The sequence below is a fragment of the Alexandromys fortis genome, unplaced genomic scaffold, assembly GCF_014885135.2.
Source record: "Alexandromys fortis isolate MF-2015 unplaced genomic scaffold, M_Fortis_MF-2015_v1.1 scaffold_6, whole genome shotgun sequence".
NCBI classification, from domain to species: domain Eukaryota; kingdom Metazoa; phylum Chordata; class Mammalia; order Rodentia; family Cricetidae; genus Alexandromys; species Alexandromys fortis.
The window spans coordinates 12,124,233-12,151,844 of NW_026067902.1; the positions used below are offsets into that span (position 1 = coordinate 12,124,233).

Sequence of the window (27,612 nt, forward strand, 5' to 3'; positions counted from 1 at the left end):
TTCTCGAGACAGGGTTTCTCTGTGGTTTTGGAGCCTGTCCTGGAACTAGCTCTTGTAGACAAGGCTGGTCTCGAACTCACAGAGATCCGCCTGCCTCTGCCTCCCGAGTGCTGGGATTATATCATCCTAAAGTGGTCCTGGGAAAACAAGTTCATGTAAAACCCAAATAGCTTTAGAGGGTCAGTGGTGGTGCACACCTTTGACCCTAGCACTTGGGAGGCAGCCTGATCTCTATGGGTTCGAGGCCAGTCTGGTCTACGAAGTGAATTCCAGAACCCACATGATGGCTCACAAACACCTGTAACTCCAGTTCCAGGTGATCTAACTCCTTCTTCTGACCTCCTCAGGCAGCAGCCATGCGTGTGGTGAACGTACAAGAAGAGGCAAAACACTCACGCACATAAAATAATTTTTCTTGAAGTAGCTTTCAACAATGGGCAGAACTTTGGTTACCAAAAGGAGGGAGGGGCACTAACGACCTTTAGTTGGCAGCGGATGATGTCAAGGTGTGGGGGCCAGCCATGATAATCTAAGTCTGGGCAGGTCACCCAAAGGAAGTCCTTTACTTCCGACCAGTATCACCTGGGACTCTGGCCATCGATGAATTTAATTGGAGTCTGGAGTCTGAGACAATGCCTGGCTGCAGGAGGAACCATAAGATTGCCCGACGTCCACTCAAGAACACCACTCAAAGGAAATGCCTGGCATTCCAACCCCCGTAGATAGGATCACCTGCGCACCTCACCAGGATGCCCCTAGACAAATGTCAGTCAATCAGGGGTCCTGAACCTCAGAGATCCCTCACCCCCACCTTTACTACTATAAAAACCCAATTCTAATTGAGCTTGGGGCTCTCCGGTTATTCCAATATGTTGGACATGTGGAGAGACCGAGTTTGCAAACTTGATTAAAATAAAGGCTCTTTGCTTTTACATATGGGACTTGGTGTCCTTTGTTGGCTTTTGTGGGGGACCCTGCGGATTTGGGTATAATAAAGGATGTTAAAAAGCTACACCTTGGGCTGGAGAGATGGCTCAGTGGTTAAGAGCATTGCCTGCTCTTCCAAAGGTCCTGAGTTCAATTCCCAGCAACCACATGGTGGCTCACAACCATTTGTAAAGAGGTCTGGCGCCCTCTTCTGGCCGTCAGGCATACACACAGACAGAATATTGTATACATAATAAATAAATAAATATTTAAAAAAAGCTACACCTTAAGCTTAAGTGGTGCACGCCTTTAATCCCAGCACTCGGGAGGCAGAGGCAGGTGGATCTCTGTGAGTTCGAGGCCAGCCTGGTCTACAAGAGCTAGTTCCAGGACAGGCTCCAAAGTTACAGAGAAACCCTGTCTCAAAAAACCAAAATAAATAAATAAATAAATAAAGCTACACTTCAGCCCTCTTTTTTTTTTTTTTTTAAAAAAAAGAGAGGTAGGTAGATGGTTTCCAGAAAGCTTTTCACAAGAATGTGGACAAAAATGTCCTTCATTTTAAAATGTGTGTGTGCACGTGTGTACACGCGTGCAGACGTATGAATACACTGCCCTGGTGTATATACACAAGCTTAAACAACAATCTGCAGTGTGTGCATGTGCATATGCAATGCTCTGGTGTGCGTGCATACACACATGTCCTCCTAATGATCTGGTATGTACATATACACACATGCATATACAATGTTCTGGGATGTGTGTGTATACACAAAGGTATACACAATGCTCTAGGATGTGTGTACACGTGTACTCTTGGAAGTGTATACACATACACAATGCTCTTGGAGGTGTGTATATATATACGGACGCCCAGCGTACACAGGTAAACAACACTCTGGTATGTGTGTATACATGCACACACGATGCTCTTGGAGGTGTATACCCATGTGTACACAATGCTTGGGGCGCTGTGTACACATGCAGTCACTGCTCTACATTTCTTCTTGCCTGCTTGGAGCTTCTAATAAGGACAATATTTTGCTATACACGTAGCACAAGTCTCTTAGGGCAAAGTACCTTGCTTCCTCAGAAACCTCCCCATTAAAACCCAAATTCCAGGAAAACAGCTTTTTTCCGCTGGGATCCACACGTCCCACTCCGCACCTAGCGCTCGGCGCCGGGGTGTTTTCAAACTTCTTCAGCACGCTCACCCGGGGGGCTCAAGCTCACTGAGAGTAGACTTCGATGAGAGATTTCCCGCCAGCTTTCCGCGGCCAGCCTTTCACCAGCCTCCTGTGCGGTCTGCGCAGGCGTGTGCTAGACCACGCCCTCGCATGACGTCACGAGACGGTTACTGAGCTTCGTCGCTTGGCGCTCGCGATTTAAAACTTACCCGGGAGCCGTGGCGAGCCAAGATGAGAATTCCACGCTCAGGTGAGCTCGAGTGGGTCGAGGCGCGGCGGGCAGGGTCAGGACTGAGGGCGATCGTGCGGGCAAGTCCGGAAGGGACGAATGGACTCGGCTGGGTTCCGCTGGGTTCCGCAGGGGGCCAGGGGCCGAAGGCAGAAGCGGGGGAGGGGAGAGGAGGGAAGAGAGGGGAGCGAGGCGCTGGGCCAATCAGGGCGCAGCTGCTAGCGGCTGCCGGGCTCGGCTCCTGCTCCCCGCGCTCCGGTTCTAACGGAGGATAAGGGTTTGTTTGTTTGTTTTTTCCTGAACTGGGCGTTATTTGGGGAGCTGTGAATGCGAGGTGGTGACCGCTCTGTGTTGAGCGTTCGCGCCTTTATTTTGAAACTGATATAAAAGTCTTGAGCGCTCCCTTTGGGACAGATCCCCGGTCAGATGCAGAGATATACAACAGAAGAAACATGGACACTGGAGATGGAGATTGGAGGATCAGAAGTTAAAGGTTGTCGTCAGCTAAAGCGAGTTCGAGGCCAGCCTGGGTTTCATGAGACTCACTCTGAAAGGGAGCGGGGCGTGGGGACAAAACAGATAAATAGCCCGTTTCTCTTGGAGCTTGTGTTCAAGGGGAGACAGTACAGGAAGTATTTGACAGATAAGGAAGGCCTAGAGCTGTGACTCCTCTCCTTTATGGACTCGAGATTTTTCAGCAGACCTTGGGAAGAACGTTCGAGGCAGAGCAGCGTGTACAAAAGTGAAGATTCAGGAAAGAGCCTGGACAGGGCTAGGAACTAACTAGAACGTGGTAACTACGCTTAGTGAGTTTAGACAGTAGGCAGGCCCTGGCAGACCTTAGTAAGAGGTTTGGAATAATAGTTACATTACAGACATGTTGCCTGTGACTTCCTGGACAGATGTTCAGGTGAAGGGATCTGTATCTCCTGGGTGAGTTTGACAGAGCTCCATAGGCTGAGAGGTAGTTAGCCATCATATAGATCATAAAGCCATGGGTATAGACCTTGTAGGGAGTGCATCCCGGACCAGAGCAGTTCAAGAAGAAAAGGGGCATTCGTTCTTTTGGGTGAGTCTCAAGGGAAACAGCCTGGAAGCGCTCACACTGACCACATGCAAGCTGTCCTTAATCCCGCAAGGCTGTGTTCATGAAACAGTAGGGATGAGAAGCAGAGCAGAGAGGCTGATTGAGTGGGAGGAAGAAGATAGGTAGACCGAAATGCTTTTGATTCAGTAACCATCTGAGAGAGGAATCAGGGAGGATTTAAAGAGGTCTCCCAGGTGCTTCCAGTTTCTCAAGTCCTTTCCTTACCCACATTCACAAAACTCTTGAAAATATCTAGCTCCTATTTTGGCTTTTTTTTTTCTTCATCCCTGCTCCCCATGCATGGCCATTTGTTGTTTCTTGTGTAGGTCTTGTGCCTGTTCAAGCATTCTGCCCACTGCTCTTTGTTTCCAGCCTCCTTTTTATTTTAGTGTGTTCCTATAAAATGTTATTTTGTGTGTTGTCGTTACATTGTATCACCTGTTCTGGAGCAGCAAGTTCTGCCCAGCTGCTCCCTTCATCCTTCCCTCCTCCTCTCTTCCTCTCTCCCTCTCCCCCTCTCCCTTCTCTGCACATGCCAGCCTACCAGCCAAGGATGAGTGCTACACAGGTGCTCACCCAGGGAGCCCTACCAAAGCCAGGTGTTTGTCCTTCCATGTAGGGCGATGGGGAAGCAGATACCACTAGAGCATTTGTTTGCCTACAGTTTTGTTAACTAGTAAGTGATGAAGCCAGGTTTGAGGCAGTGCTTTCTGTTTCTTAAATCCGGGCTGGGATGAGGGTGAGTTAGGGTTCTTTCATCTCCTTCCAGGAATTTTGTGTCTTTCTCTGAAGAGTAGGGCGCTGTCACTCTCATAGTCACACTGTGAATGTGTCATCAGCAATACGGCTACCTTTCTGTCAGCCATTTGTTGACTATCACCCCATGTGTCCGGCTCATTTTCTCTTACTCCCAGACTTCAGGCTTTTGTTCTGCCCACCTATATTCTGCCCTCTTTCATCACTTATTACCATCTTGTGTCCTTGTTCCTTTTTATATTTATGTTATGTTCCTGGTTTCTCAGTGTCCTCTTACTTCTTTACAGGCTCTTGACAAACCCCACAACCCTGGTTAATTTAAACATAGCCTGTTCTGCAGAGTTGACAGTGGCCAGAGAAAAATACGCAGAGATACCAAATGGTTGGTTTCGGGGGCGCTTCAGAGCGTTGATCACACCACACCTCCTGTTTTAGTCTATTTCTAGATAGCCATTTCTTCCTTCCCTTAGCTTTCCAGTACCGTCTCCTTCCCTGGCCCCCTAGTTCACCTGTATTCTCTGCTTAAGGACAATAAAAGTAACAGAGAACAAGTGACTTAGTCGGTCGAATCCTTGTCTGTTTTTTTCCTCACAACTTGTGCTTCCCCAGCCCTTTTGCTGGTTGCTCGTTCCTGTTCTGTAGTTTTTGAAGTATTCGGGGCCTGTCTCAGAGTCACCTCTTCTCCATTCTCTTAGTTAGTGGGCTCATCCAGTGTGTTAGATGCATCCTCAGCTGTCACTCCCAAACTTACCTAGCCTGAAATTGCCCCCTGGATTCCACAGTTAGGTTTCCAGCTGCACAGTGCAGTTGGGTGACAGGAAGTGTGAGACGAGTAAAGCTGTGGCCCTGCCTCCTGCCCCACAGTGTGCTCCTCCTGTAGCTTCTTCAGATCTGGCAACTCCGTCAGCTGTTGGTGATGACCTTGGAGCTCGCCTTGACTCTTCACAGTCCTCCTTTCAGCAATCAGGCAATCATGCTGCCTTTCTGCCTATCTGTGGAGACTTGTCCCTATCTGGACACCTCTTCCTTCCAGCACTGCCCCTGTCTCTGCATCTCCTGCCTTGATAGTGATTGTCCTCATTTAATTGCTTCTCCTGCTTGGCTCTTGTGTCCTCTTCAGTGTGTTCTCACTCTGACAACCAGAGGGTCCTCTGTCCTCCTGAAGCCCAAGCTAGCTCATTTTGTTCCTCCCCTCCTCATTCCCGAGTCAGATCCTTTCTCACTGCATTTAAGAGGCGGAGTCAGGGCTGGGGGTGCAGATCAGTTGGCAGAATGCTTGCCTAGCATCGAGGTTTTGATCAACCCCTTGCTCTGGGTTTGATCCCTACCTAGCGCCACATAAACCAGGCACGTATACCTATAATGCCAGGATGCAGGAGGGGGGGGGGGGAGGCAGGAAGACTAGAAGGTCAAGGTCATCCTTTCAGCTGTTGTGCATTGGAGGCCAGCCTGGGCTACATAAGAGGGGAGGGCATGCAAAGTCATCACAGTGGTTGTGAGTCAGGCTCAGATGCTCCTACTAGTTGGTCTTCCGTTGCTCTGTCTGGTGCTCTTTCCTGCTTGGCTCTGGAGAGCCCGAGACTTTGTTTGCCTCTGGAGAGGCTTGCTGCTTGGGCTACTGCATTCGGTCACACGTGTGTGCCAGCATGTTCCCACCTTTGGCTTGTACCCCTGCTCCCACGGGGTTTTCCCAGACTGTATGGCTTTGATTCAGGTGTACCCTTTTTGGTGAAACCTCCTCTGTTAAGAGCACTGGCTGTTCTTTCAGAGGACCCGGTTTAATTCCCAGACCCACATTTGCAGTTCACAACTGTCTGTACCTCCAGTTTCAGGGGCTCCAACCCCCTCACACAGACAGATATGCAGGCAAAACACCAGTGCACACAAAATAAAAATGAATTATAAGAATTTCCTGTGGGGCTGGAGAGATGGCTCAGTGATTAAGAGCATTGCCTGCTCTTCCAAAGGTCCTGAGTTCAATTCCCAGCAACCACATGTGCTCACAACCATCTGTAATGAGGTCTGATGCCCTCTTCTGGCCTGCAGACATACACACAGACAGAATATTGAACACATAATAAATAGATGATTTTAAAAAAAAAGAATTTCCTGTGTATCACATCAGAGATGAGAAAACGTCTCATTTCTGGAGAGGCTGCTTTTGTCTGCGTGGCTAATGTAGTCACCGTCAAAGGCTTTTATAGTTTGCATGTGCTCTGTGGCCAATCTGTAGGAATGCTGTGTGCGTGTGTGTGTTTTACATATTTCAAATGTTTTTCTCCATCCTCCTGCCAAGACATGGAGGAGTCGAGAATTGAACCCGGCCTGTATGCCCATAGACCAACCTCATCATTTCTCAACACTGGGATCTCCCTGGCCCAATATTGTGGGCGACAGATGTCTTCCTGCTAGTTTAGCTTAATAAAGGCAGCAACTTTGTCTCATCCATGTTTCTGTCCTCAAGCATGCTAGGCAGATGCTCCCCCGCTTGACTCTATCTCCAGCCCTGCCTCCTCGTCCTGTCCGGTGTTGTGCTTGAATGCACAGTAACTGAATATTTGTCCTGTACCTTTCTCCTTTCTCCCCACTGCACCCTGCAAGAAACCCAAACTGTGGTGTCCAGCATCATGTATGATAGGACCTAGAGAATGTGCAGTGAGCCCATGCAGCCCAAGTTCTCTTTTGGTAAAGGAAACAATTCTGTTGAAGGTTTCTTGAGCAAGTATTTTGTTGTCACTGCCAGGAACAATGAATAGCTCTTCTCCGAAGATCCATGGACAGCAGTTCGATGTTTCGTCCCCTATGGAGCGGGTGCTGTCAGGGCCCCGGCACGGGAAGGCCGCTCTCAGTACTCCTAACACCCCAGTCCTTGAAGACTTTCCTCAGAATGATGATGAAAAGGAGCGGCTGCAGCGGAGACGCTCCAGGGTCTTTGACCTGCAGTTCAGTACAGACTCCAGTCATCTGCTGGCCTCCCCTAACAGGTGAGTGCGCTTCTGCCTCTGCTTCCGCCTTGGTTGGAGGCGCATGGGCTGTATGGGTCCTGGTGCCTCCACAGTACTTCATTGATTCTGGGCATAGGGGTTTCTTTGTTTTCTTTTAATGTTTATTCTGTGCGTGCGTGTGAGTGAGTGTGAGAGCACGCGTGTGGAAAGCAGGACAACTTGCAGGAGTTAGTTTTGTCCTACTTTGTGTTCCAAGGGTCAATCTCAGCTAATCAGGTTTGTTAACAAGTGCCTTTACCCACTGAGCCGTCTTGCTGGTCTCCTGGGTGTGTGTTTAAAGTAACTGTAATGTGGGTCCTTGCTAGAATATTCTTGTTTTTTATTTAGGAATATTGATGTTTCAACTATCACATCTAAGTTTACAAACACACAGATTACAGAACATTACTCTACCTGTATCAAGCTTTCTACTGAAAATGTGAGTATTTGTTGGTTTGTATTTATTTAGTCAGGATCTTACTTTGTAGCTCAGGCTGGCCTCGAACCTGTGATCCTTCTGCCTCACTCATTTTAGTTGTGTCAACATGCCCAACTATGATTTTGTATCTGGGAGGCAGAGCTTTCTTGATTTGGGTAGGAAATGTGATGGTTTGTTTGTTCTCTGGTGCGGCTTCCTGTCCTGGTTTTTCGCAGTGTGGCTTTACTGTTTCTGGTGGAGCCCCGCTGCTGCTCATGGACAGTCTACTAGTGGCAGTGCATGGCTCACAGGCAGATGGTGGCAGTTTGGAAGCTGATGATGCATCTGGAGCCACCCTGCATTCGAGCCTTCTCTCCCACTTATAAACTGGGTGACGGTGTCACTGACCTCCCTGCTCCAGGTCCCTCCTCTGCAGGGAGAGTGAAGGGAGTGCCTGCCTCACAGGCGGCTGCAGGGTCCTTAGAGCAAGGCCTGTGCACAGTGAGTGCTCATGGAGTCTCGGATCTGTTCAGCCTTTGAGGAGGGAGGGTGCATGTAGATTTGGCTTTGTTGCAAGTGCTTATGGGAACTGAGATCAATGGGAGTATTTCTAAGTAAACTTTAGTGTCTTTATTTACCAGAGCTTATGAGCTGAGCCTGTGACTAATAAACCTTTGTGTAATTTTTCCCTCTAGAAAATCACTACTAAGAATGCTTTTGGCTTACATTTGATTGATTTCATGTCGGAGATTCTCAAACAGAAGGACGCAGAACCAACCAACTTTAAAGTAAGAAGCATGGGTACTTTCTTTCAGCTGGCACAATGATTATTTAGAGTGCTTGAATTCTGCAAACGCACACGAGCACAAGAGCCTTCCTGATGAGACAGTACCGTGGCTCCTTTACCCCCTTTCCTCAGAAAACAGTAGATGTCGTTATTTCCCATTAGTCTGTGAGCACTTCTCTCTTTCTTTTCTTCAATAAATATTTTATGAATCTAGCTAGATTTTACCTGTCCATAGTGCTGTCCTGTGCATCTTTATGAATCTAGCTGTGCTTTTGGACCAGGTGGCTGCTGGTACCTTGGATGCTAGCACCAAGATCTATGCTGTACGTGTGGATGCTGTCCATGCTGATGTATACAGAGTCCTTGGAGGGCTGGGCAAAGACACACCATCTCAAGAAGAAGTGGAGAGCCATGGTGCAGGTATGCAGGGTGGGATCTGGATTTAAGGGGCTACTTCTAGTTTATACTGGACAATATTTGAGTAACATTCCGGGATGAAAACACAAGAAGTCAGTCACACGTTTTTTTAAAGCATGGATATTTCCAGAATGTGGTTTTCCATGAGAAAATGAAGGCAGGAAATGTGGCTTACTTGATTCTGTAGCTAACTCATGGTGAATTATTTTATATGTCCGTTTGTTTCATGGGATGGGTGGGTTACTGGGAACTTAACCAAGCCTCATTCAACCTAGGCATCTGTCATACCTGCCTTTTATGCTAGGGTTTCTCAGGGTGGTTTTACTGTTTCTTAAAGGCCTTTGAGTCTCCTTATAGGAGTTTGCTTTCAGCAACACTGGGTCCTTTTCTTCAAAAAGGACCATGTAAAAGCTTTTAGAAATTATTTAGAAAGACTGAGTAAACACTAACTAGCTTCTGCTTGGTGTCTTCAGAAATAGTTTTTGTTTGTTTGTTTGTTTGTTTTATTTTTGGAGACAGGGTTTCTCTGTGTAGCTTTGGAGACTGTCATGGGACTTGCTCTGCAGACCAGGCTGGTCTTGAACTCACAGAGGTCCGTCTTCCTCTGTCTCCTGAGTGCTGGGATTAAAGACATGTGCCACCGCCGCCACCTGACTAGAAATTGATTTTTATTAGGAGTGAAATGTGTTATCTAGTAATCCGGTTACTCTGTAAGCAGCTGATTAGATACATGAGTTGTTGCCTGGACGGGATTTCCCTTTTAAATTATGACTACTTTAGAGGGTTTTCAAGAACCGATCTTCTTCCTTTAGATGGAAGTGCTGTTGCACCAGAAACAACCAAAAAGACTGCAAAGACCAAGAAGAAGCCATCCTGCAAAACCATCGAGCAGAATCTAAGCAACATCAACGTCTCTGAAGCAGATCGAAAGTGTGAGGTGAGGAAGTGTGCGCTTGGCGTGGTCTCTGATGAATTTGGCAGAGAAGTCGGTACTGTCGGTGTTTATGGCTTGACTGAGCTTTGAAGAAAGGCTAGATTTGGTCTGGGCTTCAGAAGGAGGAACGTGACTGGTTAGCATTTGAGAAAGGAACCAGAAGTGACAACACCAGTGCTCTATGGAGGTGGTCACATGAGTTACTAGGCTGGAGCCTCTGAGCTGGGAGAGTGTTTATGGAGCTGTGAAGCTTCCTGGGTGACAAGAGAGGAGAGGATGTGGACTTTTTGGGACCCAGAATGTTTCGATGGGATCAAGAAGATGGCAGCATCACAACCTCCACGGAGGGCCCGGGAGCCATGTCTGTGTTATCGGATCCGAGCCCGGTCTCTTAGGAAGCCACATTCCAAGCTCCAGTAAGACCTGAGCATAGTGTTCTCCTGGTAGGATCCAGTGACGTCCTCCTTTCGTGCCTCACATGCATTTGCCTCCCCGTCCCTGTGCCTGGGATGTGTTCTGCCTTTGGGTTGGTAGCCCATGAACTGCCAGCCTCTCTCCCTTTCCTAGTCTTAGAGCCTCCTTGCAGCCTTTGCTAGACGTTGCTCAAGCCCTGCCCTTCACTTAGTCATCCAGGTTGGGTTTTCCCAAATCTTAGAAATATTTCTGTTCAGAGCAACAGTAGTGAGCCAGATGTGGTTTCGTGTACCTATAATCCCAACACTCAGGAGGCTGGGGCAGAAGACCTTTGAGGAAGATGCCAACTGGGGATAGAGTGAGACCCCACCTTAAACAGAAGTCCCCAAAACATAGGAAGGTTAGGATCTTGTGGTTAGCTCCATCCCAGTAGCTCGTCAAGGCAACAGGATTTGTTATGTCATTTTACTGTGTTTGGGCTTCTGTATCCATTTAGAAACTGCCTGTGAAGGGAGCTAGCAAAAGGGGATCTGTCGTCCATGTATGTTGTAGATTAAGAGACTGGAAGTACATGTCTCACCACTCAGCCTCCTGACCAGGTGCTTCAGGCAGGATCATACCTGATGACTCAGAAAGTCCTCCCCATTGGAGCATGCACAGGTGTTCAGTCTTGTAAATAGACCTGTGGATGAGCTGAGTTTCCTCCTGCGGCCTGCCATCATTCTTCCGTTCCCTGCTCTTGCACGCAGGTGGATCCTATGTTTCAGAAGACTGCAGCCTCGTTTGATGAGTGCAGCACAGCTGGGGTGTTTCTCTCCACCCTTCACTGCCAGGACTACAGAAGCGAGCTGCTTTTTCCTTCAGACATGCAGACTCTCTCCTCAGGAGAAGCTCTCGAGTTGCCAGATTTAGGTTGGGTAGACATGACAGATTTAAAAGGTGAGTAGAATCGCCCTTTATCAGTGCATCGCAGTCACCAGAGAAGCTTCTCATAGTCGTGGGGATAGCCTGTCATGTTCTCGTTCCTTTTGGTCACTCAGGTGGTTCTTCTGGAAAGCCAAATTGGGTGGTCTTTGGCAATGCCTACCAATCCCCTCATTTCCCCCTCTTTGCAGTACGGAGTCTAAACAGAGTCATCACTGTTCCTGTGTGCATTGTTCCACATGCACTCAGTGTTTACAGTCTACTCCAGTACTTACAGGAGTCATCACTGTTCCTGTATGCCATGACCTCATGCACTCAGTGTTTACAGCCTACTCCGGTACTTACAGGCTTACCTGGAGGGTCAGTGTTTGAGCTGGGGCACAGGAAAGAGGTATCTGTCCAGCCAGGGATGCCTTGTTCTTGTTTGTTCCCAATTCCCAGGGTCCTGAAAAGGGGATATTGTGAATTATTCTCAAACCCTGGGCAATCAGTCTATTAAGAACTGACCTATCCTGTTAGTAGTTTCCCCGTACTAGACAGAATTTCAACATCTTCCTGCATCCCCCAGTTCTCCCTCTTTCCTGCAGATCAGGATATCTTCCAAGGGTGTTGTAGGGAACAGGGTGAGTGAAGGCCATGTGCTACAGCGTCAGAGCTGTGCGTGCTTGGGACCACTTCTGGGTACGGAATGGCATTGATCTCCCTCTGGGCTGACCATGCACATATTGTGACGCCCATTTGTGTCATTTTTTCTTTAGAGGGTCCTGCTGTCTGCCTCAGCTGGCCTCGTACCCCCTCTCCTTCCTCCACCTCATAAGGACTGCACCACTACTCCCAGTTCCATTCTTCCTACCTTACAGAGGTTTTTCTCAGCATAACTGTGCTAACCATGTTTTCTGTGTTTATGCCCTCAGCTAGGGCTGTGATCCTCTGAGGGGTGTCATCTCCAGCTGCTTTAATAAGTACCATTATGTGATTACTAAGGAATTCAGTATGCTTTTAAGAAAAGGCTTCTACCACCAAGTGGTGGTGGCACACACCTTTAATCCCAGAACTTGGGAGGCAGAGGCAGGTGGATCTCAGAGTTCGAGGCCAGCCTGGTCTACAGAGTGAGTTCCAGGACCTCCAAGGCTGTCTCGAAAAAAGGGAAAAAAAAGAAAATAAAAGAAAAGAAAAGGCTTATACATTTCCCAGCTGTAGAGCTTACTTCAAAATCAAATGTCCATTTTTCAGCCTCCAGTTTCTGCTTTGCATTTAGCTCTAGGAATGGCATTTAGCTTGACTCCACTGTGGGATCACCTGTGTCTGTTTGCACCCTCAAATAGTTAGCAACAGGAAGTTGATGGCCAGCCAGCACTGGCCTTTGCAGGACAGTGAGGTGACTGCAGTCACCTTTGTCCCTCTGTGTCATCCTGAAGCGGCAAACTCAGCCCACCTGTAATATTTCCATGATCTTGCTGTCCCCCTAGCGCCCCTGCAGCAGTGTGTGGAAGACCGCCAGCTCTGCCCTTCCCTGGCCGGGTTCCAGTTTACTAAATGGGACAGTGAAACCCATAATGAGGTGTGGTCAACTTTTGGGTCTATAAGGGCTTGGGTGCGTTTTCGAGTGGCTGTTGGTTTCAGTTAGCTAGCCCAGACTAGATCTGCCCAGTGGAAGCCAAAACTGTGGCATCGGTTTTATTTATTCACGAGTACAGAAAATGTTTCCTTTGGCTCTTCTGTGGGAATTCCAGCCTAGCTGGGAGGGTGGGGCTGTGACCCCAGCAGAGCCATCATACAGTTGTGGACTCTGAGGTCAGCTCCATGTCTTCTTGGCTTTTGAACATGCATATCATAGTAGCCTCTTGTCTCCAGCTGCTGTCAGGCTAGAGGCATTTCCTTCTTTTGGGGGGTAAGTCCCCTGGCACACTTGTTTCCTGAGAAACTGTCCAGTTTAAAGTCTTCCTTTGTGTATTTTTAGCAGGGCTCCCTTTAGCCTACTTACTACAACTTCCAACATAAATGGTCTCCATGGAAAACTGTGTTCTCCAAACATGCAGTTAATGAATGTGGATTCCTGTTTTGTGTTTTGCAAAATGTGCCCAACACAATGCAGCTTCAGCCTGCACTGCACAATGTAAACTTCCTTGTGAGAGTGCTGGTTCTAGGAGGTGGGGCTGGGGGTGGGGTGCTGGGAAAGGAGAGGCTGAAATGACCCGTCTTCTCTTCGCAGTCTGTGTCAGCCCTGGTGGACAAATTTAAGAAGAATGATCACGTATTTGACATCGATGCTGAGGTTGAAGACAGTGACAATGGGGATGTCCTTGATGGGCCCCTGGTGGAAGACTTTGATGACAACGATGAACCAGACCCTTCTGCAGCTGGGGATCATGAAGAGCTGGGAAGCTGGAAGAACCTCTGCCAGGTCCAAAGCAGCCAGTAAGGCCTCCGGGTCCCAGAAGGTTTCCAAACAGGCCTGCGGCTCTGGTTAACTGGGCTGGTGTGCCATGTCACGTATGTGGGCTGAGCCACGTGGCTGAGGGTCACACCTGGCTTTGCGTGTTGGTGACCCATTTGATTATAGAACTGATATTGCTTGGGCAGAGCTCGTCCCCCTCCTTGCCTAAAACTGAAGTATTCTGCGGCTGCCCGAGCCTCTGAGCTGGCTGGCAGGAAACCGTCAGCTCAGTGGCGTTAGGACACCTAGACTGAAGGAATAGCCTGTGATGATGGGGGAGGATAGAACGGAGATGGCCCTCTAAGAGGGTGAGGACCTGAAGGAGCAGCCTTGAAGTACTGGTATAATACAGACTTGGCAAGGGGTACCTGTCACTCAGATGTGCTGAAGGATTTGTAGTGTGGCTAGAGTTCTGGACGCCTACAGGACCCCTGCATAGCATCAGGCCAGACTGTCGGGAAAGGACACAGGCCCTTCACATCTTTGCCTTTATGTGCCTCACTCCAAAAGCTGACCGCAGAGTGCAGGTCGGGACAAAGTGCAGAGGCTCTGAAACCATCTTCACTGTAGTTCTTCACTGTAGTTCTTGTGGAACTACACCTGTTAGTCTGTGACACAGCCTAGATCCTTGTCCTTGACAGTATAAGATCCAACAGACTTGATTTGTGAGGGTTTTGTATTTTAATTTTAAAAATTAATTTTGAAATATGTAGCCTCTTGGGCTTTTGGCTTGCTTGGTTTTGGTTTGTCCATTTTTTTTTTTAAAAAAAGATTTATTTATTTATTATGTAAACAACATTCTGCTTCCATGTATACCCACACACCAGGAGGGCACCAGACCTTATTACTGATGGTTGTGAGCCATCATGTGGTTGCTGGGAATTGAACTCATGACCTCTGGAAGAGCAGTCAGTGCTCTTAACCACTGAGCCATCTCTCCAGCCCCCATTTTTGTTTTTGAGGTTCTGTAGAAGCCTGTCCTCTATTATTATTATTATTATTATTATTATTATTATTATTATTATTATTATTATTATTATTATTATTATTATTATTATTTTCAAGACGGGGTTTCCTGGAACTCTGTAGACCAGGCTGGCCTCAAATTCAGAGATCCGCCTGCCTCTGCTTCCCAGTGCTGGGCTTAAAGGCGTGCGTGCCATGCCCTGTACTAATCCCCCTTTTAAAGCTTCTTTTTCTTACTCTGTAGAGTGTCATAAGGACTCATGCTCAGCTGCTCAGTGCCAGTGCAGAGCTCCTCTCACACAAGACTGCGCTCTCCTCGGGCACCACCCTTCCCCTCACAGTGCGGCAGAGTTGTACTAATGTTTCCCACTGCCTCCCTCATGCACCAAAGCTGCCAGACTGCCAGGCCTCTTCTGCGTATCGTACACAGCAGATGAAGCTGGGTGACCTAACAGATCACTAAAGGGGTCCCCCAAGTGTTTGGTGAGCTAAATGCATACACTGGAACATCTTCACTCTTAGGAGGAACTAAGGTAGCGTCTGTGGATCCTAATCAGTGAGAGAATGGGAATTAGGACTGTCATGTTGTGTGGCAAAAATCACATCTGTGAAAAGACCCAAGTCTGGATTTAGAGATTTGTATCCGGTTCCCAGTTCTGGCATCCTTTGCTTGTTCTTTGAGATAAAAACAAAGAAATCCTTGACTTTTTTTGGCTTTTTGGGACAGGGTTTCTCTGTAGCTTTGGAGACTGTCCTGGAACTAGCTCTTGTAGACAGGCTGGCCTTGAATTTACAGAGATCCACCTGCCTCTGCCTACCAAGTGCTGGGATTAAAGGTGTGCCCGGCACTCTGCCTATTTTCTTGTCTCTCAGATGGGTAGATTAATATTTGTAAAGCACTTTGGAATAGCCAACATATTTGAATAGTTTATAGACCCTTTGTGAGAAAGTTAGGTAAAAACATTCAACAAATAAAAACTTGGTGGTTTCTTAATGAAGGGTTTGCTTGAACATAGAAATGCTGTTTCTGGGACAAGAGAGTCTGCATGGTAGCTCACAGCCTTTAACTCCAGTTTCAGGGACTCCATGTCCTTCTGGCTTCTGGAGACACCAGCGTGCACATGGGGCACACATTCATGCAGGAAAAATACCCGTACATATAAAATAGAAAAACACTGAAAAAGTAGGAAGTGATCCTTTGTGGCAGAGGAGGTGGGGCAGCACCTCTAGTAATACCAGCAGCTTCTTTACGTGTAAATGCATGGTTTATGTTCTGTGCAGTATACATGAACAAATGATTTCGTTGCGTTACAGGGAACAAATGGTTTCCCTCGGGGACAGAGATGTCCAAACCATGTGTACCTTTTTATCAATGGACCCTGGAGAATACTCCTATTTCAGCCCCCGGACCATGAAGATGTGGGCTGGCCCCGATCACTGGCGCTTTCGGCCTTCTCGACCCAAGCGTAAGTACTTGGGACTTTAGGACAGTGCTGTGCAGCACACACTGCCTGTTGGTGTGCAGTCAGCAGGGAGAGGAGATGCTGCTGAACCCCCGAGGAGGAGCTGAAGCAGGGAGCTGAGGCAGCCTCCTGGCTGCACAGACAGCATCAGCCACTGGAGGATCAGTTAGTGTCACGACGAGTAGAAGAGTGGAGAACAGACCTTGTGACCTTGTTCTGCTTCCTAGTACCAGTGTGACTTAAGCTGTGGCGGTGATACAGGAAGCCCGCCCCCCCCAGCCTTCCAGAATCTTTAAAGAAAAGTAGAGCACCAGATGCTGGTGGCGCACGCCTTTAATCCCAGCACTGGAAGGCAGAGACAGGTAGATCTCTGTGAGTTCGAGGCCAGCCTGGTGTACAGAGCTAGTTCCAGGACAGGCTCCAAAAGCTACAGAGAAACTCTGTCTTGCAAAACAAAAGAAGAAAAAGTGGAGCTTATACACTGATGCCTGTTGCTACTACAACATAAATATTAACGGGGTTTGTGGTTTTGCCGTGCTCCAGCACTGTGGTGATGCTTACCCACACATGCTGCCTTCTGCTCGACGAGGCCTCTAGTAGATGTGAGATGAGAATAATGCTGGCATAGAGTGAACGGTGCTGTAATTGTCCCTATTTCTGCAGACGATGCCACCTCCTGTGCGGAGAACAAAAAGAAGAGTGCAAAGAAGGACTTTGAAATTAATTTTGATGATGATATTGATTTTGATGCATATTTTCAGAAAACAAAGGTTTGTGCCAGACATTAGTGCCTTCTGAGTTACTCTTCACTTCTCTTGCCCTTTCAGACAGGGTCTTCAAAACTCACTACAGCCTGGTGTGACATTGTACACCTTTAATCTCTGCTCTCAGGAGGCAGAGGATCTCTGAATTCCAGGCTAGCCGGGGCTACATAGAAAGACTCCATAGCAAAAGAAATAAGCAGAAAGTTATTGTGTATTTAACTTTTTTTCTAGGGATAGATAGGCTGCCTAGGCTGCCCTCAGACTTAGCTGAGGCTGGCCATAAACCTCTGGTCCTCCTGCCTTTACTCCCCACATGTGCCCCGGGCTTAGCTATAACTTTAACTGATAAACAAGTACTCTCATTGTTCCTCATCCCTAAGGGACCACTGAGAAATAGTCCCAAAGCCAGTGCCAGGGACAGGCAAGCTTAGAAAGTTCGATAGAGTGGCACGTGTTGCCCAGTCTCATGCCCTCTACAGGCCCGGCTGCTCTTGAACCCATGACAGGATATCTGCCTCCGCTCTGTGAGCGCTGCCATTGCAGCATCTCCTCTCACGCCCTTCACAGGCACTTCACTGTAGTGATAGAGAATTTCACGCAGTAGAGGAATGCCCAAACCCTTCCTAATTCCTTTAAAATGATAGATATCGCTGTTATTAAGAATGCTTTTTTTTTTTTTTTAAACGAATAGGCTGCTACCACTCTGACCAAGTTCACTTTGGAGAACCAGACTTGGAAAGCCACCACTCTCCCCACAGATTTCCACTATGAGACGGATGCGCTCGTCCAGCTTCACCTCAAGCCTGGCATAAAGGTAAGACGGCGCTTCCCTTCCTTTAAGTTGCTGTCCCTTTATTATTATTATTATTATATATATATTTTTTCCCATTATATTTATTGAGCTCTACATTTTTCTCTGTTCCCCTCCCTGCCTCTCCCCGCCCCTCTTCAACCCTCCCCCAAGATCCCCGTGCTCCCAATTTACTCAGGAGATCTTGTCTTTTTCTACTTTCTACTTCCCATGTAGATTAATTAGATCTATGTATGTCTCTCTTAGTGTCCACATTGTTGTCTAGATTCTCTGGGATTGTGGTTTGTAAGCTGGTTTTCTTTAAGTTTAAAAACCACCTATGAGTAAGTACATGTGATAATTGTCTTTCTGGGTCTGGATTACCTCACTCAAAATAATGTTTTCTAGTTCCATCCATTTTCCTGCACAATTCAAGCTGTTGTTATTTTTTTCTGCTGTGTAATACTCCATTATGTAAATGTACCACATTTTCCTTATCCATTCTTTGGTTGAGGGACATTTAGGTTGTTTCCAGGTTCTGGCTATGACAAACAAAGCTGCTATGAACATAGTTGAACACATGTCTTTGTGGCATGATTGAGCATCCTTTGGATATATACCCAAAAGTGGTATTACTGGGTCTTGAGGAAGGTTGTTTCCTAATTTTCTGAGAAATCACCACACTGACATCCAAAGGGGTTGTACCAGCTTGCATTCCCACCAGCAATGCGAAAGTGCTCCCTTTCCCCGCAACCTCTCCAGCATAAGTTGTCATCAGTGTTTTTGATCTTGGCCATTCTTACAGGTGTAAGATGGAATCTCAGAGTTGTTTTGATTTGCATTTTTCTGATGACTAAGGATGTTGAGCATTTCCTTAAGTGTCTTTCAGCCATTTTAGATTCCTTTGTTGAGAGTTCTCTGTTTGGGTCTGTGCTCCATCTTTTTTATTGGATTATGTGATCTTTTGGTGTTCAATTTCTTGAGTTTTTTGTATATTTTGGAGATCAGATTTCTGGCTGATGTGGGGTTAGTGAAGATCTTTTCCCATTCTGTAGGTTGTCATTTTGTCTTGTTGACTGTGTCCTTTGCTTTACAGAATCTCTTCAGTTTCAGGAGGTCCCATTTATTAATTGTTTCTCTCAGTGTCTGTGCTGCTGGGGTTATACTTAGGAAGTGGTTCCCTGTGCTAATGCGTTCAAGTGTACTTCCCACTTTCTCTTCCTTTTTTTTAAAAATATTTATTTATTTATTTATTTATTATGTATACAATATTCTGTCTGTGTGTATGCCTACAGGCCAGAAGAGGGCACCAGACCCCATTACAGATGGTTGTGAGCCACCATGTGGTTGCTGGGAATTGAACTCAGGACCTTTGGAAGAGCAAGCAATGCTCTTAACCACTGAGCCATCTCTCCAGCCCCCCCCCCCCCACTTTCTCTTCTATAAGGTTCAGTGTATAGGTTGCTTTATGTTGAGGTCTTTGAGCTCAGGTGCTACCTGTCTCTTGTGGAACTGGGGATTGTATTTCCCAAGGAGCATGTCCTAGTTAGGGCTTCTGCTGCTGCAGCAAAACCCCAGAACAAAAAACAGCTTACACTGCCACATTGCTGCTCATCACCAAAGGAAGTCAGGACAGGAACTTAAGCAGGGCAGGATCCTGGAGGCAGGAGCTGATACAGAGGCCATGGAGGAGTGCTGCTCTCTGGCTTGCTCAGCCTGCTTTCTTATAGAACCCAGGACCATCCATCATGGGCTGGGCCCTCCCCCATTGATCACTAATTGAGAAAATGCCTTACAGATGGATCTCATGGCGGCATTTCCTCAACTGAGGCTCCTTCCTCTCCGATGACTCTGGCTTGTGTCAAGGTGACAAATGAGCCAGCACAACTGACCCCTTGTCAGCTTGACACACAAACAAATTACTGCTAAGCCACAACCCTTCCTTTCTTATTGGTTCCCAATATTTCACATTAAAAACATAAATACCCCAGGTTGGAGAGACAGCTCAGCTATTAAGAGCACTGGTTGTTCTTCCAGAGGTCCTGCGTTCGGTTCCCAGCAACCACTTGGTGACTCAGAACCATCTATAATGGGATCCGATGCCCTCTTCTGGCCTGCAGGTGTATATTATGCAGATGGAGCACTCATACACATAAAATAAATCTTAAAATGAACATAAATAACTTTAAAAGTCCCAGTCTTTACAAATACAAGCACATTAAAATTTAGTTTCCTTAGAATAGCCAATCTCTTTAAAATCCCAGGTCTTTTAAAATTCAAAGTCTTTCAACTATGGGCTCTAGGCAAATACTTTACTTCAAGAGGAAAATATATGGCAAAGTCACAATCAAAGCAAAGCAAAACTAAACTCTAATGTCCAATGTCTGGGATCCACTCATGGTCTTTTGGGCTCCTCCAAAGGGCTTTGGTTACTTCTCATCTTGCTTCCTCTGCATCTGGCTGGTGACTGTGTCTTTGCTTTTCCTCTTCCCAGAATTCTCCTAGTCTGGTTGCCCCACCTACACTTCTTGCCTGGCTACTGGCCAGTCAGCATTTTATTAAACCAATACGAGTGACAGATCTTTACAGTGTACAAAAGCATCACCCCACAGCAGTCAGGCTTTGTAGTGAGCACCTTTATCCACTGAGCCGCCTTCCTGGCTCCACCTTATCCTCTCTGAGACAGTCTCATGATTACCAATTAGCTAAACTGGCTGGCCAGCACATTGCTTTCCTGAACTAGGGTTAGACACTTAGGCCCTTATGCTTGCAAGGCCGGCACTGTACAGAATCTTCTTGCCAACCCCAATAGGCTGCCTTTACCATAAGGAAATGAGTTCTTTCAGAAAACTGTAGGCAAGGTGGCCCACTTTTGCTTTTAAATAAAACTGCAGAAAATGAAGCTGCAGATCAGAAGAGGAAGCATTTTGGTTTTGGGGGTGAAAGGAGGGCTCTGTGCCCTGTACCTTGTGTTCTGTGCCGTGGAAACTAGATTAGACTATGTAGCCTGTTAAGACTCTAGACTATGCTAGAAACTGAGCATAGTAACATGGTTGATATCCCTAACTTTTCCCAGTAGCTGCTTTTCTAGAAGACTTTTTATATTGCCCCTACTCTCGTTTTATTCTAGTTACTTAAGATGGACAAGAACCAGAAGGCAAAGACTGAGCACTATGAGGAAATTGAAGACTATGATTACAACAACCCTAACGATACCTCCAACTTCTGTCCTGGACTTCAGGTAAGGGGAGTAGAGCTCTGACCTCTTCCCCATGGAGGGTGGTCTCTTCCCTGGCTTCTGAATGCAGACAGCTGTGGTTCTCAGTCTAACATTTAATTGGGGCTGGTTTACAGTTCAGAGGTTTAGGCCCTTATCAGCATGGTGGTGCACAGGCAATCATGGTCCTGGAGAAGTAGCTGAGAGTTGTACATTTGCATAGCAGGCAGCAGGAAGAGGGAGACAGACACCAGGGCTTAGCTTCTGAAAACCTCAAAGCCCACCCCCAGTGACACACTTCCCCCGCCAAGGCCACACCTCCTAATCCTTTCAAATAGTGCCCCTCCCTATGAGCCTATTTGGGCCATTGTCATTCAAACCATCATACCAGGTGTGATGGGACACACCCTATATCCCAGCATTCAGGAGGTGGAGGAAGAAAGATCAGAGTTCAAGTCATCCTGGGTTACAAGGCTAAGGATGCGTGAGACTCTCACTCCAGATATATAAGGACGTGGCTCTCGCTGCCACATTAGATAGTCTCTGGGATCTCCTGTGCTATTTTTGTATACTGGGGATAGAACCCAGTACCTCACACGTAGTGTGTGTGTTCTCCTACTGGGCTGTTTGCCCAACCCCTGCTCTATGCTCTGGCTTCTAACCAAAGGTGACACTGGCCTACTTTACACTCCCGCCTCAGAAGTCTCAGGCTGGTAACAGACCCCTCTGTCTAGTAGGTTTATGTGAAACGGGGAGAGGTGAAGTGAGCAGTCCACCTTGTGGGAATCAGTAGACTCTGAGGTGGTCTCTGCTTGCTTTGTGTACATGGACTCTTTCTGGTGGTTTCTAAGCTCCATTGACAGCTGCTGCAAGCCAAACTCGCGGCCTTGTTTCCTTGCCCAGGCTGGTGACAGTGATGATGAAGAGCCAAACGATTTATTTGCGGGATCAGTTGGGACCTTTGACCTTGAATCTGATCCTTGCAGTACACCAAAGACATCACAGGAGAATGGTCACATTTCTTCTGAAAACCAAGGAGTAGATATCACAACTTATGGAGAGTCGAATTTGGTGGCTGAGCCTCAGAAGGTAAGGAAGAGGCAGCAAGGGATTCATGGTTCCTGGAAGTTGTTTAAGGCCTAACGATGAGAGTCCTGTCAGCCTGCGCTCCGCCTGGTTTTCTCTCAGTCTTCCGTCTTTATCTGTTGCTCTCCAGGCAGCTGGTTAGGTCACGTAGAACTGTCATCTCGCCAAATACCTTATTTTATTAATTTTTATTTGCCTTTGCAGTGTTGAGAATCAAGCCCAGGCCATAAGGAGGAATAGAGTGCGTGAGCGAGCGAAGGCTGCAGCAGAGAGCGCATGCAGCAGAGAGCGCATGTGTCTTTGTGTTGCTGCTCCCTCCTCCCTCCATGAGCTTAGCTCTGGCCTCCTATAAGTCCTGTACCACGAGCCAGGCTTGTGCTACCTAATACTTGATTTACTCGTTTTACACTGGAATTCTTGGTCTTTTTTGTTTAAGATTTATTTATTATATATTTAGTGTTCTGGCAGCATGCATGCCTATAGGCCATACGAAGGCACCAGATCTCATTCAGATGGTTGTGAGCTACCATGTGGTTGCTGGGAATTGAACTCAGGACCTTTGGAAGAGCAGGCAATGCTCTTAACCACTGAGCCATCTCTCCAGCCCTGATTTTTTTGTTTTTACAGTAAATTGATAATGAATGCTTTTCTTCTGCCTAATTCTGCTTTGTTACTCCTATTGCAGGTAAATAAAATAGAAATTCATTATGCCAAGACAGCCAAAAAGATGGACATGAAGAAGCTGAAGCAGAGCATGTGGAGTCTGCTGACGGAGTTTTCTAGAAAGGAGGCTGACACAGAGGTGGGTGACAGTACTTGTGTTCTCTAGGTCCCCTGTGTGTAGGGGGGTAGAGCTGATGTCCACAGCTCATGATCCAGTGTTGTCCATGGCCCCAAAGTAGAGGGCATGTCTCTGTGTTAGAGGCTCTTTTGTTTAAATGCCATACTCTCAGATCTGTAAAGGCAATTGAGAATTGGGTACCATTACTTGTTACATTTAAACTAGACATGTAAGTTAAACTTAGACATCTATTTTACCCAATTAGTTACAGTTTACCAATGCTAGTAAATGGAAAATATTAAAAGGAATATTTTAATAAGTCAAAGAATACTAGCACATATGGGTACTCTTACCCAAGATGGTGGTGGGGTCAAAATAGAGGTTACCCACATGTTTGTATTTTCCAGAGCGGTTGTAATCTGGAGTTAGAAGTTTTACAGATCTGAAAACACGCACACATACACACAGAGAAATAAAACAAGCATACTATGAAATCAAACACACATGCTCACAGAGACATAAAGCAAGCATACTGTGGAAACACACCCCCGTACTCACACAAACAAGAAACAAGCATACTGTGGCCACATTATTTTAACAGATAGACAAATAAAATTATTCTAGGAACCTGTGTCAACTGACCATCTTAAAAATCCTGGTGTAGGGGGCTAGAGAGATGGCTCAGTGGTTAAGAGCATTGCCTGCTCTTCCAAAGGTCCTGAGTTCAATTCCCAGCAACCACATGGTGGCTCACAACCATCTGTAAAGAGGTCTGGCGCCCTCTTCTGGCCTTCAGGCATACAGACAGAATATTGTATACATAATAATAAATAAATAAATAAATATTTATTTAAAAAAAAATCCTGGTGTAGGCAGGTGGCAGTAGCCAGGGAAGCACAGAGGTGGTCAGTCCCGTTAAGGACCCAATTAGCAGATGCTGCAAGGGGGAACAGAAACAAAAGGACGGAAGAACTATACGGTTTTAGAGTGGAAGGAGGGGGTGAGGGACACACGACACGTATGACAGATCGGATCCATTGTAGAGAACAAACAGAGAGGAACAGCTAGAGAAGCGGGGAATGGGAGTGGGGGCGGGAGCACACATCTAGAAGCCATGGCATTTTGGAGCCTTTTTTGTTTTTACCTTAGATGTTAGCCCTAATTTAAAAGGATTTTTGTAAAAGGCAGCTCAAGGGTGTTTGAGGATCTGGCTTTGAGAGCCCATTTAGAAGTCTATGCCAAATCTTGGAACTCAAGCCTGTCATAATGCGTCCACCGGGACAGGGCTCTTGTCAAAAACTGGGGTGGGGGGGGGGTCATGAGAAATGAGTGGCAGACGTCTATCCACTCAGTCCCACCTCAGCGAGACCTAGCTTGCCGCTTGAATCAGGCATCCGGCACAATTGTGATTCTCACAGGAAAGCCTGAAACACTGGCAAAAATAAATGTAAATGGGCCCCCGAGCCTAGCGCATGGACTCGTCATCTTAGCCTGGCCCATGAGAAAAACAGTCCCCCTGGTGGGACCTCCAAAGTTAAGTATTTTCTTAAGACGAACCTCTCTGCTGACGCAAATAACCCAAATCAAACCAAATTAAAAGATGACCTTACTCGTGGGTGGACCCAGAAAAACATGGAGAGGGGAGGAGAGAGGAGAGACCACGTGTTCATTCTGGGGGGGGGGGGGGGGGGGGGGGGAGTTTCAGCCTAAAGATCAAAAAACCAGAGCAGCCAAGCCACTAGAGAGCTCTTACCTCTATGCAATGTTCAGACCGAAAGAGAGTGAGTTCCTGTCTCATCCTGTTTTATATTCCTCTCTAGTGCTGGGATTAAAGGTGTGCACCACCATTAACTGGCCTCTATGGTTAACTAGTGTGGCTGCTGGAATTAAAGATTGTGTACAACCACTGTGTGGCCTGTATGGCTGACTAGTGTGGCTGTAAATAACATTTTGATCTTCAGGCAAGCTTTTTTTAAAAAAAAAAAAAAATACAAATGAAATACCACTACGTCTTGCAGTAATATTTTACAGAAGCACAAAGTAGGGTCTAATCACCTATATTGTGGCTAGAATATGAAATCTCAGGTATGTGGTCTCCTATCCACAGTCACATCCTGGTGCTCTGATTATCTCTCTTTAAAATTCCAGCCTCTCAGCCAGGCATGGTGGCACATGCAAGAGGCAGGTGGACCTCTGAGTTCCAGCCCAGTCTGGTCTGTATAGAGAGTCCATGTCTCAAACAACAGAAAACAAACGAGAAAAATTCCATCACCTCTCAAGAATGCCAGTATGGGAACCAAAACATCCCCTAAGGTCTTCCAGAAATAACCAAGAGCTTATCTTTGCTTCATCCAGGCTACTTTTCTTTATTGGATATACAGTTTTGCAAGTTTCTGTTGTTCCAAGCGCAAACTTAAGTGCTCAATCCATAAATCTGCTTTTTTGGTTAGACAAACCAAAGTGTCAATGGAAAAGAAGGGGCCCCTGAGGAAGTAGCTGACAAGAAGATGCTCAGTGGACTCACGACAGACCTGCAGAAGAGGTGCGTGCTGACAGAGGGCTGGGGGTGCATATCCCTTCCGAGTTCTGGAGGGACTTTGAGCCTGGCAGGTCCGCTGCCCACAGCTTGCTTTATGTAAACTGAAGGAGCTGTGTCTGCCCTATGCATGGATGAGCTGTAAAGAGTGCTTCCCTGTCTGAGTGGCTGGGACAGTGTAGGAGACATTTCCAAATACAAACTAGAAAATCTTGCTTTGTTTCTTGGTAGTTTTTAGTTGCATGTGTGTGATTCATACCTGGTGGAGGAGCCCTGTTCTCTCAGTTACATGACGTACTCATTGCTTGTGCTTTTCCTTCTAGGCTGCCCCCGCTCATGGCTCAGAACCTCTCCATACCCTTGGCTTTTGCCTGTCTGCTGCATTTAGCCAATGAAAAGGTAGGTTATTTGAGTAAGCACAGGAGGGTTTAAATCTTACTATAGCAGATCTCCCAAGAGGCACCACAGTCAGTGGGTAAAGCCTATAATCTTATTTAGAGGGCCTGAGTTCAGTTCCTGGCACCCATATTGAGCAATACACAACTCTTGTAACTCCAGATCAGGAGTTTCTGATACACTGACCTTTCACACACACACACACACACACACACACACACACACACACACACACGAATAAAATGAAAAAAATTATAAATTTTTTTTCTTTTTTTTTTTGTTTTGTTTTGTTTTGTTTTTGTTTTTCAAGACAGGGTTTCTCTTTGCAGCTCTGGTTGCCCTGGAACTCACTCTGTAGACCAGGCTTGGTTTGAACTCAGAGATCTGCCTGCCTCTGCCTCCCAAGTGCTGGGATCAGAGGCATGCACTATCACCACCCAGTTTAAAAACGAAAAAATTTATGGGGGTAGGGGTGGTGGGCATGTACCACCAATGGCAGTGGGAATATTTCCGTTTGGTTCCTGATACAAACATCAGAGGCCAAGAACCTGAAGAAAGGCTAAAAACCTAACTGTGGGTAACTGGGGTACTGTTATCACCTTGACAAGCGGGCACTGGCTGTGAGCGTGCTTCACTCAGGCCCCCAGCTCCAGCAGCTCTGCTCCCCGTCCCTAGTGATGGCGCAGGCTTTAGAGGCCTCAGAGGCCTTGTCATCAGAAGAATACAGTGTGACCACAGCTCATGCCCTGTCAGGCTGAATACAGGATTGGACTTGGCCATTTTGACACTTCCACAGATCAGAGCTTAGCACCCGCAAGGGAAACTTCCCCCAAACACTTTATCCCACAGCTTGATCTTCCTTCTTACTCTCTATTTTGCCCTCGTGTATGTCTGTGTGAGGGTGTCAGATCCCCTGGAACTAGAGTTACAGAGCTGTGAGCTGCCATGTGGGTGCTGGGAATTGGACCTGGGTCCCTCTGGAAGAGCAATCAGGGCTCTTAACCATGAAGCCATCTCCAGCCCCGTTCTTACTTAGTCACTCCTATGTGGACCATGTCTATCACTCTAGTTAGTGACTCCCCTCAGATGGGCTGTGTGGTTGGGTCTTAGGATGTAGTTTCCTCTTTCCTCGGGCACCATAGCCAGCAGCAAAAACTGGTCAAACTGGAAGCACCTTCCCTTTTGTGCTAGAGGCCAAACTTAGGCCCTTGCATGTGTAGGCCAGTGCTCTCCCCCTAAGCTGAGTCTCCATGCTCTCCCAGCTTCTAGAGCCTTAACCACAGAGCACTAGGAAGGTCTGATAGGAAGAGGGTAGGTGGATGCTGAGTACCAACAGGTCTCACATTGTACCAGTGAGGCAGGGGTTGGGGTAGGGAAACAGCTGCCTGAGGCGAAGATGAAAGTTAAGATGGGTGCTGAGCAGAAGTGGAGAAGGCAGCTGTCAGGGATGTGACAGTTGGGAGATGGGTTATGGACCTGTGGAGGAGGTCAGGCAGGTTAGTCATGGGTGCCAGGGCTCCTGGTGGCCTCCCCTTCTGCATTTCTTAGCCCCCTTGGGGCAGATGGCCTGACTCCTCAGCTCTGGTGCAAAGCAGCTTTGTACAAACTATTTACCATGAGGTGATTTTTCTTGTGCTGATGGAACAGACCTCATTTGCTGTCTCCTCACTAAAATTTGTCTCAGGGTTTTGTTCTCAGTCTGCCATAGCCTGTGCATTTCTTTTCTTCCTTCAGAATCTGAAGCTGGAAGGCACAGAGGATCTTTCTGATGTTCTTGTGTTGCAAGGAGACTGAGGCCACTTAGAGACGCCTGCAGTGGAGGCCACTGTGTTCTCGGGCGGTGGAGAGATGCCGGGGTTATCGTGTGGCTGCAGCCAACTACCACGGAGTTGTCCCTCTCCCCTTCTTGCACCTCAGCATGGATGCCACACCCTGAAGCTCCACACGAGTAACCATCCACCTAGGAGCAGGGACCTTAAAGACAGTCTGCTCTTTAGACCATGTGCTCCTGGTCTCTGGAATCTAGTTTCCACTTGGACTGTTGTAGAGAAGAGTTTCTCAGCAGCTCCTTTAAAGACTTCTCTGGTCCATGTACATAAAATTCATCATTTG

At 47.0% G+C, this 27,612-nt stretch overlaps 1 protein-coding gene across 1 annotated transcript; it reads left to right on the forward strand.

The window, feature by feature from the left end:
* The first annotated feature begins 2,264 nt into the window (after positions 1 to 2,264).
* Ncaph (non-SMC condensin I complex subunit H) lies at positions 2,265 to 27,301 on the forward strand. Its single transcript, XM_050131618.1, has 18 exons — positions 2,265 to 2,364; positions 6,930 to 7,170; positions 7,519 to 7,609; positions 8,284 to 8,376; positions 8,657 to 8,795; positions 9,605 to 9,729; positions 10,890 to 11,079; positions 12,534 to 12,625; positions 13,277 to 13,482; positions 15,782 to 15,933; positions 16,594 to 16,700; positions 17,386 to 17,508; positions 20,615 to 20,725; positions 21,605 to 21,790; positions 22,473 to 22,589; positions 25,019 to 25,110; positions 25,428 to 25,503; positions 27,235 to 27,301. The coding sequence occupies exons 1-18, from the start codon at positions 2,346 to 2,348 to the stop codon at positions 27,292 to 27,294; spliced, it is 2,220 nt and encodes a 739-aa protein (XP_049987575.1). The 5' UTR covers positions 2,265 to 2,345; the 3' UTR covers positions 27,295 to 27,301.
* Positions 27,302 to 27,612: the final 311 nt, after the last annotated feature.

Coding starts and splice junctions, on each gene's coding strand:
- Ncaph (XM_050131618.1), top strand. Junction 22,590..25,018: donor GAAAGGAGGCTGACACAGAG/GTGGGTGACAGT, acceptor TTTTTTGGTTAG/ACAAACCAAAGTGTCAATGG. Junction 25,111..25,427: donor ACGACAGACCTGCAGAAGAG/GTGCGTGCTGAC, acceptor TTTTCCTTCTAG/GCTGCCCCCGCTCATGGCTC.